Genomic DNA, 17,102 nt, shown 5'->3' with positions numbered 1-17,102 from the left:
GGTGGATTTTTTTTTTGTGTAGCTGTATGTATTAAATGATATTTATTACAAAGGTTGTCATTTAGACCAGATGTTTTAACTGTGTTGTTATTTTTGTAACCTTTTACCTGAATGTGTACTGTGGTAAATAAACAAAACATGTCATATAAATATGGCAATGTTAGTGTGGTTTGTTTAATTACAATATTAAACTTCAACTGATCAAGCTTTTTAATATAAAAAAAGTATGAAATTGTAATATAAAGGAATACGCTTGGTGTTTGATGTAATATAAATGAATATCCTGGGTGTTTGAAAAGTGGATGAAAGCCCAATCAAGTCAAGCATTTTATATTCGGTGTGACAGTGTTTGGACCTTTTTTCAGCATAATAAATACAGTTCAACAGTTTATAATAATAATTATTCGTCAAGTACTATCTTCTTGTTAAGCCTGACGTCACCCATCTCCATAACGTTCTATGGAAGAGCATTTAAATGTTGGTGTCGGAGATGCCGTGAGACCGTTGTGTAGGTATATGAGTGTCCACATCCATATAAAAAATAACAACATCAATACAAATTTTGTTTATTCTAATCTCACTAGGTGCCGTTTCATATTTTAAAAAGGTTTCGCGTAAGTATGTCATATGAATAAAAAGTGCTCAAAACGGCTGTTTAAAGAAACACCAAAGATTTAGGGAGAGCCGTTTAAACAGTCTCCGCACTTAAAAATGAGTGGAGGCGTAGACCCGGAAACAGTGTTACTTCCTGTGAGATGTTTGTGGTTGCCAAGCAACATGGAAACAAGGCTGCAATGTATATTTGTGAAGAACCAATAGACCTCAGATACTTGCCACAGAATGACGGTGGTCACAGCCAGACCAAGACCCCTTGTGTCAGGAATGTATAACTGACCAGAACTAAATAATATTTATTGCATTTCAAGTCTACACTGTGTATTTTTAGTTAAGTGGCTTTCTTGACGTCACTATTTAGCGGTATCCATAACAATCCACAAAATATATTTCAATATAGCCTAGTTTTTTATAAACCCTTTATTTCTTTAGATGCCTTCTCGAGTGACCTCCTCACGTTGTGCTTGTTACTTTTCTGTTCAAGACGGACTAAAGGTTACTTCTGAGTAAACGTTTTCCTGGCCTTTTAAAATAACCTTCACATGATGTTCAGACAAGTGCATAAAACAGTGGTTCTCTAACCTTTTCATTGCAAGGGCCCCCTTTTGTAGGGTAAAAATATTCAATTAAATTGTTTTTTCAACCCCCTTGTCCTGACAGTGTCGATCAAAACAACGATAAGGTCAACTTTGTAAATCGAATGTGGAGTGAGTCGGCTTTTAGTCTCCGCGCGCCACCTCGAGGCGAAATCCCCGCTCGTCCCGGCATAGAGAAAACGGCAATGACGTGATGACGCAATGACGCTGGAGGAGGGACTGATTATTTGAAAGTGGCGGGACGCATCTTTCTTTAGGGAAACAACTATACACGGATGTTTCTATCATCAACAGATAATAACGTCTTTACGTAAAGTAACGGTATTGTGCGTGCGCGGTTTAGATTATGTTTTGTCCTGTTTGAGATTGCTTTGGATCTTGCGCGAAAAAGGAAAGTTTGTTGACATTTGTTCCTCGATCGGGATTATAGCGGACCGCAGTGTGGAAGGTAACTGCATAGCTGACGTTTTAAACATCCGGTTTTCGATGTATTACGATGAGTGGCATGTTCATATGAGCGTTTGTCGCAAGCGTACGTTAATGTACATGCGTTAAAAGGCGTTATTAGATGACATTAGGATTTGATTTCAGTGCACTTCAGGCCTTAGGCCTAAGCATGTCTTGTTGTGCCAACCGTCTTTAAGTGAAATTCGTTTGTGAATTAATCTCACCTGCTCCTCTAGAATGACCAAGGACGACGTAAAGGCCATTCCCGTGAGGGTTGGTCTGAGATGCCGGCCTCTGGTTCCTAAGGAGATCAATGAAGGATGCCAATGCTGTCTTACTTTTGTGCCTGGTGAACCTCAAGTGTGTGTCGTTGGACAAATTCCATTTTATGAAAGTATATAAATACATTTCCTTTTTTTTTTTCAAATAGTCACTCAAATGTTTTTGTTCTCTTCAGGTGATTGTTGGCAATGACAAGTCGTTCACTTACGATTACGTGTTTGACCCATCAACCGAACAGGAGGAAGTGTTCAACACTGCTGTGTCTCCATTGTTATCTGGGCTTTTTAAAGGTTTGTAGAAAGGAGTTTTGAGTTGTGACTGTTAGCAAGTGTGGTTCACTTTGCATCATGTAGATTGTGACTATGATGATGTCACACAACATGCAAGCTTGTTTCAAACAGTCATGTAATTTGAGTATAAATGAATGTTCCCTTTTTGAAATGGCAGGATATCATGCTACCGTTCTGGCTTATGGGCAGACGGGCTCCGGCAAGACCTTCTCCATGGGCGGCACTTACACGTCAGAACAGGAGAACGAGCCCACGGTTGGGGTCATCCCACGAGTTATCAGAAGAATCTTTCAGGAAAAAGCGAAATGTGCCGACTGTGAATTTGTGCTTGCCGTGTCGTATCTCGAGGTATAGACTCTCATATATCGTATATCGTGCTATGTTGTTTTTCCCTCATGAATTGAAGTCCATTCTTTGTGTTAGGCTCAATGGTGTTGCCACTGTGTTTGATCTTAGATTTACAATGAAGAGATTCTAGACCTGCTGTGCACATCGAAGGATAAACCTGTCATCAGTATCAGAGAGGATCCTAAAGAAGGCATCAAAGTGAGCTCCTTAACCCCGCAGATCCAAAATATGTATTTAAATCAACATGAAGTGCTAGAAATTGAAGGCCTGTTCACACCAAGGCCTGTTAAAGGCCTGTTCACACGAAGGCCTGTTCACACACTGCCTATATTTTATATGAGTGTCCACATCCATATAAAAAATAACAACATCAATACAGATGTTGTTTATTCTAATCTCACTAGGTGCCGTTTCATATTTTAAATGGATTTTGATTGGCTTATTGTTAAAACTAAGACTCTACTTTTCTATGTACAGTAATTGTTCTTAGTAGGCCTGTACAATGTATTAAAATGATCTTAATAATGCAAATGTGCATAAAGTGACATTGTGGTTTGTAATTAATGAATTCATTTAATACTTCAAAAAGCTTAGTTTGTCAACATGACCAGATGTTCTGACTGTCGTTTGGTTCTGGTTCTGTCAATGATGTAGATTGTGGGCCTGATAGAAAAGGAGGTGTCCACTGCACATGAGATGGTGGGCTGTCTGGAATTGGGGAACTCTGCGCGAACTGTGGGTTCGACAGCCATGAACGCAGCCTCTTCCCGCTCGCATGCCATCTTTACCATATCACTGGAGCAACGGCGTAATGGAGACAAGTACGTGAACTAACAGCACATTTAGTAAGACCGCATTCACACTGTAGCCAAATACAGTTTTCATTCCTCTTATGAGGGCTTAAAGGGACACTTCAGGCAAGAAACACAAAAATGTCCCCATGTTTTCTCCCCTTCAAGCCATCCTGACTGAAAATGACTTTCTTCTTGAAGAATAATGCAGTTGGAGTTATAATGCCGCGTATCATTTTTCTTCTAAGCTGTAGAATGGGAGTGATCGATTGTACATTTTTGAAGCTCCAAAATGTGCATCCACCCATCAAAGAACTGCTCGACATGGCTCCGTGGTTTTCTGACTTCTGGATCGAATCGATGCGTTTGTTTAAGAGAAATATCCATACTGACAGCGCTATTAACGTTTATGTTTAGCTTCCGTTATCTCTCGACTGCACGTGAATCTGAGGCTTGTTTTTCTGGCAAATTACGCAGGCCGTAAGTGTCGTAAGATCGGGTGCAAATGCAGCACTTTTTGTTCTGTTCCAGTAGGATACCGTCTCCTCTGTGCTGGATATTTTATACTCATTTTATGTCTGATAACAGAACAGAAAATCTGTGAAAATAGCATTCAGTTGTGTTCAAAAATACAATATAATGTGAGATCAGAGAGTAGAAGCAAAACAGATCGCAAGTGCCATAACTAGACCAAACGCACGTGATGATGTCACAAATATGCTAATTATTTTGCTCATGTCATCTGGTTCCACAGTATATTAAAATCGTGAGGGAAACACTTCCGTTTGTCCGTTTAAGGTTACTATTGAAACAACATGGTGAATTCCATGTAAGGGGACCAACGGTGTGTGTTGATAGAAATAGCTCATTCTAAGTTAATAATAACATAACGCTTCATTTTGTAAGGTCTTTATACGACTCTGAAGACACAGTTATGTAATATAGGATATTGCATTTATGTCAATAGATCGTCCAAAAAATCTTGTGAGTATGGTTATTAATGAAAGGAACTTTAACCATCTCATCACCTTTGTGTTTGTAAAGGAGTGATGTCATGGTCTCCAAACTCCACCTGGTGGATCTTGCTGGATCTGAGAGACAGAAGAAAACAAAGGCAGAGGGTGATCGACTCAAGGAGGGTAAGTTAGTGTTAAGTTATAAGGAAAGTTATCTAAAAGTATGAAAAAACGTGACCCTGGATCACAAAACCAGTCTTTAATTGCAAGGGAAAGTTTTTAGTAATAGTCCAAAATACATTGAATAGGTCAAAATTAAAGATTTTTCTTTTATGCCAAAATGATCAGGGTATTGAGCAAATCTAATGTTCCATGAAGATATTTAGTAAATTTCGTACCCTTAATATATCAAAACGTTATTTTTGTGAGTGGATGGTCTGCTATAGTACCTCTGATTAACAACTTCAAAGGCGATCTTATCAATATTTAAATTATTTTGCACCCTCAGATTCCATAGTTTTAAACGGCGTTATCTCCACCATATATTGTTCTATTCTAACAAAACACACATCAATAGAAAGCTGTTTATTGAGCTTTAAGATGATTTAAAAAAAATCGTTTTGTTGTCCAGGGTCACATAGTCCACAATACATTTGCAAAGATGAAGTATTTGTTAATAGAAGTTTGCTATGTTTGTGGCACAAGGAATCAGCATTAATCGTGGGCTGCTGTCACTTGGGAACGTGATCAGTGCACTTGGGGATGAAAGCAAGAAAGGAACCTTTGTACCATACAGAGACTCCAAGCTGACACGTCTCCTGCAGGGTAAGACTGATGCAGTTCATAATGTCAGATGAGTTAAAGATGAGATTCATGGAAAAATTGTTTGTGAAAAAAAGTGTTCAGCCAATGCCTCTTAAAACCTTTCCCAGACTCTCTTGGAGGAAACAGCCACACCTTAATGATCGCTTGCATCAGCCCGGCAGACTCCAACATCGAGGAAACCATCAACACAATGCGTTATGCTGATCGTGCACGTAAAATCAAAAACAAGCCCATTCTCAATGTCGACCCTCGCACAGCGGAAATGAAGCGACTCAAACAGCAGGTACTTTGTCTTGCGGCTGTGTGGAAATGACAGTGGATATATGAGCAGTTATAAGTCTTTGATGACCATCCTCTGTTGAAATATTTTTATACTTCAGGTTCAAGAGCTTCAGGTGATGCTCCTGCATGCTCGTGGAGGAGTTGCTCCTGTACTGACCGGGTATGTCCCAAAATGTGTTTTATTATAAAACTGTTTAGGCTCTTAAATATGCTTGTAAAAGTTGAATTCTAAGCATTCTGTCCATTCCATCTTATGAAACATCTGTTTTTGTTTCACATTACTTTTTGCATATCCTCCTGTCGCTTCAGTTGAATAGCTGCATGTTCTTTGGTCGGGGATGTTAAGACGTGTATGTTTTTGTAGGTCTGAGCCAGCAGAGAACATCTCAAAGATCCTGGAACAGAACCGTAGTCTGCAAAATGAAAACCACAAGCTGAGCCGAGAGCTGAGCGAGACAGTGGGGCAGACGGCTCTCATGTTCGAGAGGATTATCATGGTAAGCTCTCCATGGTAACGTGGCTTTTTGAAGCTTATCACCGGGGTTTTATTTCTTTTGTGTCTTGAAAATTTACCAGAACGTTGTTCTGAGAACTCTACGAATATAACAATTAAAGGTGTGATCAGGTTCCAAAACTAACACTAGCCAAGTGCCAAACGCAAGTAAAAATTGTTTGAGAAATGAGGTTTACGCTGCAATTTTTTTTTCTTTTTTCAAAAAAGTATTTTTTTTTTAATCAATTGGCAGATTTTTTTGCTTGTTTTAAGAATCAGAATAGCTTTATTGCCAAGTGTGCTTGCACACACATGGAATTTTCTTTGGTGTTGGAAGCTTCTAGTACAGACATTCAGCACAATGACAATGAAAAACAACCAAAACAGTACTAGAGAGCGCCAAACCGAGGCATCCATCCATGTGTTCCGTGGCGCCATCTTGTTGTCCATTTTTTTGACTTTTGCACCGGAAAAACAAGACAAAAAAGTGAGAGTCATATTTTGCAGTGTATATTTTTTTCTAAGAGGCTTATTTGTCTAGAGCCACTCATTTTATCTGGTATGGCAAAAAGTATTTTGCTGGCAAAAAGTATACAATCCTTGAAAATATGAGGAATAAAATGGTTAATTTTGATTGTCCAATGCAAAAGTTAGTTCTTCACTGCGAAAAAGGTCCAAAAAATTACTGGTTAACGTTATTCACTATTATTGCAAGAGTAATTGCAGACCTTCTGTTTGTGCTTATTGTTTTGTTTCTCTAGACAGAGCAGGCAAATGATAAATTGCAGTGTAAACTCGAGGAGTTGATGCAACATGCAGCGTAAGTGTCCGTTGTTTACATATCACTTGACCAATCACATTCAGGTGTTGTTTGATAAATCTACATGAATTATCCTTGGACACAGGTGTAAGGTGGACCTGCAGAAGGTTGTGGAGACTCTGGAAGACCAGGAACTGAAGGAAAACGTTGAGGTGATCAGGAACCTTCAACATCTCATTCTTGAACTGCAGGTGAAGAACACGCACATACACATTTAGAAGACCACACCAATCATTTTGGACAGTTCACCCAAAAATGAAGATTCTGTCATCATTTACTCACCTTCAGATTGTTTCAGACCTATATACATATCTATATTCTGCTGAACACAAGGGAAGATATTTGGAAGAATGTCCGATCTCACCCCTATTTACTGCATTAGTAGAGAAAATAAATTCTATGGGAGTCAATGGGGGGTGGGATCTGTTTGGATAGTGACATTCTTCCAAATACCTTCCTTTGTGTTTTGCCTGTATAAGGCATGTATATAAGTTTCGAACAATCTGAGCCTGAGTAAACGATGGCTAAATGTTCATTTTAAGGGCAAACTATCCCTTTATGTGTCAATGTGTTGTTATTGCTAGCCAAATGCAATGTTTCTTCAAAAGTGCAATAAAGTCAAATATCTTGCTTCAATAGAGTGAAAGTGCTGGGATTGCGGCCACCATCGATGGTATAACCTCAGGCAGTGCCTCCACCCTCGAGCCACAGACTGAGATGACCACCTCTGGAGGTTCGCCAGTGGTATGTGTTAAACGGACATTTATTTCATAACTATTTACTTTTTATCCTGCTGATATGTTTTCAGGGGATTGTTGACGTAAAGTGTTTTTAAATCCACACATTTAGGGCTGCAGCACTGATGCTCAAGTCAAAGGTTCTCCTGAAGCATACACAACCCAGCATGCACTGCGACAGGCTCAAATGTCTAAAGAACTGATTGAGCTGAATAAAGTTCTGGCGCTAAAAGAGGCTTTTGTCAAGAAGATGTGTCAAAACGACAGTCATCTGGAACCCATGCAAACAGAACATCAGGTAAGACTTAAAGGAATAGTTCACCCAAAAATGAAGTCACTAATGGCGCATTTCCACCATGGGAATGTTCCCCCGGAGGAACCGGGATCAAAACAAAGTCCTGGGTAAAACCCCCCTAGAAAGTCCTTGCTTGTGAAGTAGTACTTTTTCAGAGTTCTGGAAGGTGGGGTTGGGCCTTGGTCATGGAATATTCTCATTCGTGGACTCTAAATGCTGCATCGTGTTCCGGTAAAAACAAAACGCCATTTGTGTGTAAAAATATTGAGTCTGTTATACACGCTGGGCATTGTCGCACAAAAAATTACAAGTGTCGTCGCTTTGTTTGTGACGTCATCGTTGTTCGATCTTAACCCACCTCCTGGACTGGGAGGAGCCGTCACATGCAGTCCTACGTCACGGGACTGATTTGCCTAATCTTCACAGGTAGTGTTGTCAGTCGGCTCTGCATTTCCTGCTATCATTTTCAGCGCTGTTGAACAGATTATGAAAGACCTCTGATTGGCCATTGTGTTTCCAAGCTCATCAGATATCGAACGAGCGATTGTGCAACCAAACCCGGAAGCGAGGGAAATGATCATTGCATCCCACTCTCTACCAAGCGCTTACACCAGGGGTGTCCAATGTCGGTCCTGGAGGGCCACAGTCCTGCAGAGTTTAGCTCCAACTTGGCTCAACACACCTGTTTGGAAGTTTTGAGTCTGCTTTGTGAAACCTTGATTACCTGTTCAACCTTGATTACCTGTGTTTGATTTGGGTTGAAGCTAAACTTCTCAGGACACAGGCCCTCCAGGACTGACTTTGAATCAAGTATCCTCACTTTTAGTACCGACTGGTATGGAAGTTTGGTAGTGTGACCATACTACTTTACAGTACTTTACCGCTATGGAAAAGCAGACAGAAACAGATCTGGGGAGAAAAATGTTCGTTGGACAAATTGTTTCAAGTAATTTCGGGGGACATGCGCCATTAATGTCAATAAACTTTGGATCGCTTTCTTTGTTCTTCAGAACAAAATAGATTTTGCCAGAGCTTACCATTTGAACAAGTGTGATGGTTTTTGAACGGGCAGCTAAATAATGCAGATCCCTTTTAATTTCGTCAGGAGAACATTACGAGTCTACATAAGGCGGTTGGCTCCTTACAGAAAGAAAAGGAAGATCTCCTCCATGCCCTGCAGTCTGCTAAAAAGGACACCAATCAGGCCAAGTAACTACTTTAAAAATGCAACAAAACACCAGCTCGTCCATAAGAAGTCTTCCACTTCTGTTCCACGCTCACTTTTTTTGTGTTTAATTCTAGACTCAGTGAACAGCGCAGGAAGAGACTTCAGGAGCTGGAAGGACAGATCACAGATCTGAAGAAGAAACTGCAGGACCAGTCCAAACTGCTCAAGCTCAAAGAGTCGTCCGTGCACAACGTAGCCAAACTTAACCATGAGATCCAGGTTTGTGTGCTTCATGAAGAGAATCCTCTGAAAGTCTTTCATGCTCATTTCGAAGTCCATTTGCTGAAGATCATTCTGTTGTTTGAACGGAGACTAAAGGGTGTAGGAATGTGATGAATTCGTGGATGTGTGCAGGCGATGAAATCTCAGCGTGTGCAGCTCATGCGGCAGATGAAGGAAGACTCGGAGAAGTTCCGCCTGTGGAAACTGAAAAAAGATAAAGAAGTTCTGCAGCTCAAGGAGAAGGTTGGAAATCGTAGTTTTAACTGTTGTAGACATTTTGTGCGCATATTTTCACGTTTTTTTTTGTCTTCAACTTCAATGCTTTGTTGGGTGCAGGATCGCAAGCGTCAATATGAGATGCTGAAGCTGGAGAGAGACTTCCAGAAACAGGCCAGCGTGCTCCGTCGCAAAACAGAGGAGGTGAGACATTTACAATACTGAACGACAGTTCTGAACTAAATGTTTAAAAACACGTCTAAGAGCCGTGGTGGTGGGAATACATTTACTAATACAAAGTCTGTGTGCATCTGGAGGCGGCTGCTGCTAACAAGCGACTCAAAGACGCTCTGCAGAAGAGAAGTGAAGTGGCAGAGAAACGCAAAGACTTTCAGAGTCGCGGAACAGAAGGTGTCGCTAGCAGAGTTAAGGTATATCAAATTTAAAAAATTGTTAGAATTTTTTGTTATATTTAGAAAAGATCTAGGCATGCAAACTTTACAGTAGTTTTTATTATACGATTGAATAGTTTAAACGGCAGCTTTTATTGGATTTATACCTTCATTGCCTTAGAAAGTTAGAAAAACTGTGTTTTGAATATGTTATTATTTGCGATTAAATTGGTTTAGGCCTGGCTGCTGAACGAGGTGGAAGTGCTGGTCAGCACAGAAGAGGCCCGCCGACATCTACAGGACCTGCTGGAGGACAGGAAGATGCTAGCGGAGGAGATTTCACAGCTCCGTCAGCAGATGGAGGCGGGAGAGAGACCTGTAGCCAAAGTCAGGGTGAGAATAGCAAGTGTTTTTAAAAGGATTAGCATTATTCAGAGTTGTTGTCAGTCAGGCCATGTAACCACTAAAGCATTTTAGGCAGCTCAAAATCCCAAAACTTTGAACAAGGTGAACATTTTTCCACTCAATGACCAGAAAGTGAAAGATGTATGTTTGTTGTTTAGTTTTAGGTTTTATGTAGTATCGTATTTGCATGCGCTTCCATTGTAAATCTATAGACCACGTCCACAAAAATTGCCTCAGGCTCTTGTCTAAACTAGTATTCGTTTTCAAAACGCTCTTGGTTCACACTAGTGTATTCAAGCGTTTCCCAATGCTGCCTATCCACACTAAAACGTCCGAAAACGCTTACATTCATGTTCAGAGCTCGAGTTAAACCTAAGACAGACGTCAGCATGTGTCATTTCTGTCAGGCATTTATTTACTTTCTGCATTGTCGCGCATGGCTTAAAGTTTTCCGGCACCATGCCGGATCTCAGGCTTGCAATTTTGACTGCAAAAAACAATATTTTCATTAAAAATGATGACATCTAAAAAGCTTATTGATATCAGTTTGGTTTCATAAGTCTGCCTACCAACAGTATGAGAGGAACACGGCTATCACACTCATCCAAACAGAAATAAAATGGGGCTTGTCTTGGAGTGGAGACGTCACTTTGAAGAGTAAGTTAGCAAGCGAACAGTAGGCAGGATCGAGAGTAAGTTTATAAAGCCTAAACAGGGGGCAGCTTTTAATAAACATGGTCTTTTTTTTTGTCTGAACTGGGCATAAAAAGTTGAGAAAGAAAACTGATGTCAATACATTAGCCTAATATTCCTGTTATTCTATGTGGTTGATTTGCCTCAAACAAATGAAAAGAGAAGCGCTAACTGCTGACTGTAGATTTAATGGGAATTTATATTGTTTTCGTTTCACAGTTTGTAGTGCAAAATTTGCCAGTAGGAGTCTAAAAATGGAAAATAAATCTGCCTCCACTAATCATTATAAAAAAAAGACGATCACATGTCTGATTTGTTTTCTTTTGAAAAAGTAGGATTTTTATCATGAATAATTTGGTTGAATTTATAACTATGCCCCCACTTCTTTGAGTCATTCTGTGATCCATAACCCCTGGTTGCGACAATGTGGAGCAATGACACAGTTTTTTTTTTATCGAAGGACAATGAGGTAACTTGGTTATGTTGCACAAGACTAGAAAGCTGTGACTATAAAGCTACAAAAGTGAAACTCACGCTCCGCTCAATACAATCTGTATGAAATGACATTAATGCTATCAAACAAGAAAGCAGCCGAAACATGACGAAAAACGTGCCTTTGTTTTTAAACCCCTCTGTCTTTCTCATCCACACTACAACAAGAAAATGGCGCTTTCAAATGTATCCACTATCGGCTCCGTTTTCGTTGACAAAACGCTGTCTCTGAGTGAACGAAAGGCCATAACGGAGAGAAAAATATGTGTTTTCAAACAAAAACGCATTCGTGTGTACAGGGTCTCAGTTTCCATTGTAGGTGCATTTTGTACGTGTTATTTTATGTGTATGGGTCGAAACACAACATGGGTCCAAAACCACATGCATGCTTTTCTGTTATTTTCAAATGGAAATGCCAAATGAAATCTTAGGCCTTATTATATCAGGAGAGAAGCCAAGGAGATGATATCAGCCATCAGTGTCCGTTTAGAAAAAGTGGCAAGCTTAGTCATCATTTTGCTACCAGAAATGTTGAAGGTCTTTGAAACTTACCCTGAAGCTCTAAAATGAGTTGTGATGGGGACTTCAAATGACAGAAGAACAAAACATTCAGTGTTAACATGAATTAATTTGGTGTTTGTCTTCTCAGCGTCGCACCTTGACCATCTCAGAGTTGGAGGGCCATGGTGACCTGGAGGCTTCTATCAGCAAACAGGTGGAGAGTCTGGAGACCGAGATGGGACTCAGGTCAGAGACAGTACTTTATCGTAACTTGTACGGCTTCATGATACACCAGAAATAAAACGGACACCCCCAGCAGACACTCCAAAAGATGTTGTTTTAACCACTGTTTATGGATCAGATCAGTGCTGCTGATTTTGTATGGTTTCTTCATTTTAAATGAAATCTCTTTCTCTGTTTAACCTTACAGGAGCGCTCAGATCGCTGACCTGCAGCAGAAAGTACTGGATGCAGATAATGAAGGGCGAATGAAGCAGCGCTGGGATTCCATCACCACCATCATAGAGGCCAAGAGTGCACTCAAAATCCTCATGGCTGAGGTGAGCAGTAAAGCAGAAAGCTGGAGTTTGTTAAAGGATGTTTTTTACTGTAATGTTGTGTTGACGGACTTCCGTGCACCTGGTTCAGGTTGTAGCTTCCAAGATTGCTAATGCCAAGCTGGAGAGTGAGCTGAAGCAGGAGAAAGCCAATCTTTTGGACATGCAAAAGATCTTGTGTGATGAGAGGAAACTCATGTCTACTATGGACATGGAGCACCAGAGTCATCTGGTGGAACTGGAGCAGAGACACCAGGAGAAGGTCTGTTTTCATTCATGTTCCTGTTACATCTTATATACTCTATACTAGCACTTTAAGAATACAGGGCTGAACATATATGTCGCACATGCTACGAAAAAATCTGTCTGTGTTAAGAATTCAATTTTATAGTGTAGCACGCGTGTGATACAGTTTTGAAGGCGCATTAGACAGAACCGCTTCATTGTGTGAACTGCGTTGTCCTTGTGCTTTTTCATGTGTGAGGTTAACTAATAGCGCACCACTATTTATTTTCATTTGTATTTAGTTTTTGCAATTAAAACTTGTTTTCTGGCTGCATCGAGTCAATTCACCTTGAGCCCTGTGATCTTCGTGGAAGGAGACACGAAAGCGGATTTCTACTATTTAAATATGTACTCTGCTTGTTCTGCGTGTCTATGAGTGAATGACCTGCACAGTTTAACATGTTACAAGCGTGACACTCGTGAATTTCTGTATCCTACTTTACGAGGACGTGAGCACTTGAGCTTCATCCACAGAGTTGTACTAAGTTTATATTAAAAGCATTTCACTGTTTGAGCGAAGCTATTGTCAAACAAACTGAAACTCAAACGTCTTTGCTATGACCCGCCAAAATAAAAGTCTGCTTAATTTCAACCAGATGAAAAAATAATTCACTTGTAGTAAACTGTAGTTAACACTATTTATTTACTACTGCATTGAAAATACAGAACTCAGAAAAAGGAAAACAGTTAAATAGGAAATAACTAATTTGGGGGAAACTAAAAATTATATGGCCCTAATTTATCCTTTTGTATAACATTAATGTCCTTTTTCAGTTACCTGTCAATTTAGTTTTTTTTTATAAGATAAGATAACAAAATGTATACTTCTGCTACAACTGTTTGGCCTGTGCTACAAAACTTTAAACCTTTGTAGCACCGGTGCTATGTGCAATAAAAGTTAATATACAGCCCTGACTATATTAAAATTGGCTCAAAATATTGCAATACTAATGAAATTGAATTTCAAATAGACCATTTTTAAACGCATTAACAATTTAAAAATATTTGTTGTCCATAAATTGCTATAGAATTTACCAAATTTAGTTTAGGCAAACTAAAACTGAATAGGTATATCACAAAAAATAAATCTTATTTTAAAATGGTTAAAATCAAGGAAAGATTTATAATGTTAACCCTAAAGGAGAACTTCGTAAAACAGTAAACGCAGAAAATTAAGAACATGACATAAAAATAAAAGATGTTTGGGTCAAGTAAGTTCATCACAGATAGTCTTGGTGTTTTTGGGTTACTTACAGTTTTTCAGTCAGAAGCTGAAATATTGGAGGTGATTCTTCGCAGCTTGACCATATACAAGATTTTTTACAGCATATATATATATTGTCGGATATTCAGGAATGTCATGAATATGTCATTTCTGCTGCAGGTGCTGTATCTTCTTGGTCAGCTCCAGAATAAACCTGTTAAGGAGGACGAGAATGAGGAGGTTTCTAAACGGGAGAAGGAACTGCTGCAGCGTCTAAAATTCCAGGTGTGAATCTTTGGTTTCTGGGTGAACACATGTCAGAGTTTGGTTGGTTCAGATCATGGACATGAACATGGTTTAGCAGGGGATTATTCCAAAACCAAACGGGTTGACCACAATGAAACTAATATCACAGGCTAAACCCATTCGCACCGACAGAGATCGCACTTCATTCATTTTAATAGTAACCCTTTGGCAACATCGATCGTTGGTGACAGGAAGTGGCCGTGTCTTTTGACGTGAAAAGGTGTTCAACTTCATGCAAATGAAGAACAACCTTGGGAACAACTACCAATAGGGGTAAAGCAGCCGAGCTCATATCATCCTTCTCATCTCAGTTACCGCAGCGTTTGTGTACAACTGTTACTAGGAACAGCTAGGAACAGCAACCACAACTAGGAACAACCTTCTATTGACCTCATAAGAGATGTGTGTCACACAGTGACAGTAAACTGGGCCCGAGTTTTAGCATCTTCATTGTTACCTAGCAACAGGTACCATATTACCGTTCAGGGAAGGGAAAGGGTTTTGGCAATCGTTTTTTCCAGTAAGTAATTAAATGAAGTATGGAAGTTATTAATAGCTTATTACCACAAACTTGAAATGTTCATTCTCACACAACATATATAAATATTTCTAAATGTTAAATGTTCTCCATCACAGGAAGAGGAAATTGAAAAGGTGCGAGAACTCTGCGAGCAGAACCAAAAACTCAAGGAGGAAAATGAACAATACAAGCAGGTAAAACCCTTACTAAAGACACAGTTTACACTGAAATCCATCTGAAGCGTCAAAACAATGAAATCATTAAACATTCTCCCTGTTTTTCTGGGTTTGATTTCAACAGAAGTTACAACTGGCCCAGCTGACAAGTACAAAGAAAGTCCTGTCTACTTTGAACGAGTCACCCGATACATCTTTTGAATACGTACCCCCTAAGGTGATGCTCAATGCTGCACATTTCCTTTATTTTTTTTCTTTGATTTGGAAACAGTTTTCTGATTTGCTTTCTTGTCATGTTTTTCATCTAAAGCCTAAGCCCAAAAGCTACTCCACGGCACGGGCACGTCTGCAGGAGCCTATAGATCTAGATGAACTGATATCTCCATCTGAGTCTGAGAAGGAGGAAGACGAGTGGCGTCCAGAGAAAAACGAAAAAGCAAGAAGATGCTCCAAGAAATCCAAAATGACCGGGGTGAGATTTCAATTCAAAAATATGAATAGCATATCTTTTCCAAAGACTTTACAGACAGCTTTTTGTGTACAGACTGGTGCCTCATAAGCAGTTTAAAACAGGCATGCATGTTATGAACACAAGATATTTACCCTGTTTATGACATGGTAATGTAATTGTAAAATTTCTTATACAGCCAGAGCTTGGACTGTTTTGTTTTGATGCTCTGGGGTCCTGAGTTTGAGTTCACTCAGATAAACAACTCTCATTTTTGTGCTTTTTACGTTTTTTTTTCTTCCAGCGGTTCGTTTATATATATTTAATTCTGTCTCTTCTAGTGTGCGTGTCGGGGTCGCTGTGTTAACAAGCTTTGTCGTTGCCGAAAGGGAAAAATGACCTGCGGAGAAAACTGTCTCTGTAATCATGAGAAATGTCGCAACATGGAGAACCGCGCCAGTCTGGTTAGTAAAATATTTATAGACTTATTGGCTGTTTGTTTACCATATGCAGTGTGTTTTCTTTTATTTATTTGATGTTTTTCCGTCTCAGGACCTGGCTGAAGTGAGTGATGCGTCTAAAGATTCTGTCACTGTTCCTGAGGACCCCACAGCTATTAGTCCCCGGGACGCCACATTTTTCAGACCCCCTAGTGTCCCACCTACTAAGAAGGTAAGAACAAATGTTATTTATAACTTTGTCACCATTTTTCAATATAAGAAAGTTTTTCTTCCCCCCATATCCTGCCCTTCGATCAAGTTCCTGTCCTTGAGTGAAACACCTCTGTACTTGTTTTCTATGTCATGATCAGGAGATTGTAGACATGGGCCACCTGCCCGCAGACCTGAAGTTGGAGAAGAAACCCGTCCCTGCTGACAGCGACAGTGACAGTGATGAAGCTGAATCACTAAACAGCACCGCCAGCTTCCTCCGGAGGAACAAGCGAGGCCTTAATAACTTTAAGAACAGCTTCTTTTCTGGCTGCACACCGATCCGTGAAGAACATTAGCATTAGAGTAGCTGGATGTGGTAAATATAACTGCTAGCATGTCTTGTCTTTGTTTCGTCTTCTTTTCTTGTGATTTTATTGTATGAATTTAATTAAATTTGTAGTTGTAAAATAGTTTAGGAATAGCCGCTCATTTTCAACAATGGCTAATGCACTAGCAGGGTGAACTTTCACCTGTCATGGGTAATTTAATGGACTTTTAAAACCGTTGGACAGTGTAACATTGGAAAACGTATTTTTAGATATTATTTCTATTAAACTATCAGTGGCATCAATAAATTGAATTTGTTTTATTTTTTGTGTAAACAAGCATGCGGACGACATAAAAACAAATAACAGAAGTAGATGTTGTTGCTATACGTGTCGTGGTGGGAGCAAAAGTGATGAATATGATACCATTTTGAAATGTATGTTTTGTATAGACCACTTCGGAAAACGTAAACACTCTTTCCTCAAAGACAGAACTCCCTCAAACATATGAACAGAATACAACATACAGAACATTTATAACCGAATCAAAATGTTAATCGAATATATTCACGTTTATGAATATATTTAAATTCTTTACCTCTACCTTATTCACCCAATTGCCGTTTGTCTATTTTTGCGAAGTTTGTTAGTTAAACTGTGCCATTAACCTTCTCTGAGCCTCTTATATTTGAGTCTCCACA

At 39.5% G+C, this 17,102-nt stretch overlaps 1 protein-coding gene across 1 annotated transcript; it reads left to right on the top strand.

Moving 5' to 3' along the window:
• Positions 1 to 1,420: 1,420 nt before the first annotated feature.
• kif4 (kinesin family member 4) lies at positions 1,421 to 16,710 on the top strand. The gene is made up of 31 exons (XM_056730768.1): positions 1,421 to 1,659; positions 1,895 to 2,018; positions 2,116 to 2,230; positions 2,388 to 2,578; positions 2,687 to 2,776; positions 3,233 to 3,399; positions 4,414 to 4,508; positions 5,031 to 5,150; positions 5,258 to 5,433; positions 5,531 to 5,592; positions 5,797 to 5,929; positions 6,687 to 6,745; positions 6,831 to 6,936; positions 7,385 to 7,489; positions 7,595 to 7,780; positions 8,883 to 8,986; positions 9,080 to 9,224; positions 9,360 to 9,470; positions 9,564 to 9,647; positions 9,761 to 9,874; positions 10,073 to 10,228; positions 12,075 to 12,172; positions 12,357 to 12,486; positions 12,575 to 12,745; positions 14,153 to 14,257; positions 14,915 to 14,992; positions 15,099 to 15,191; positions 15,285 to 15,446; positions 15,764 to 15,886; positions 15,975 to 16,094; positions 16,234 to 16,710. Exons 2-31 carry the CDS (start codon positions 1,896 to 1,898, stop codon positions 16,429 to 16,431), a joined length of 3,720 nt encoding a protein of 1,239 aa, XP_056586746.1. The 5' UTR covers positions 1,421 to 1,659; position 1,895; the 3' UTR covers positions 16,432 to 16,710.
• The last annotated feature ends 392 nt before the right edge of the window (positions 16,711 to 17,102 follow it).

This window comes from Triplophysa dalaica, chromosome 19, assembly GCF_015846415.1.
Source record: "Triplophysa dalaica isolate WHDGS20190420 chromosome 19, ASM1584641v1, whole genome shotgun sequence".
NCBI lineage: Eukaryota > Metazoa > Chordata > Actinopteri > Cypriniformes > Nemacheilidae > Triplophysa > Triplophysa dalaica.
This window is presented reverse-complemented; position numbering and strand designations above follow the sequence as displayed.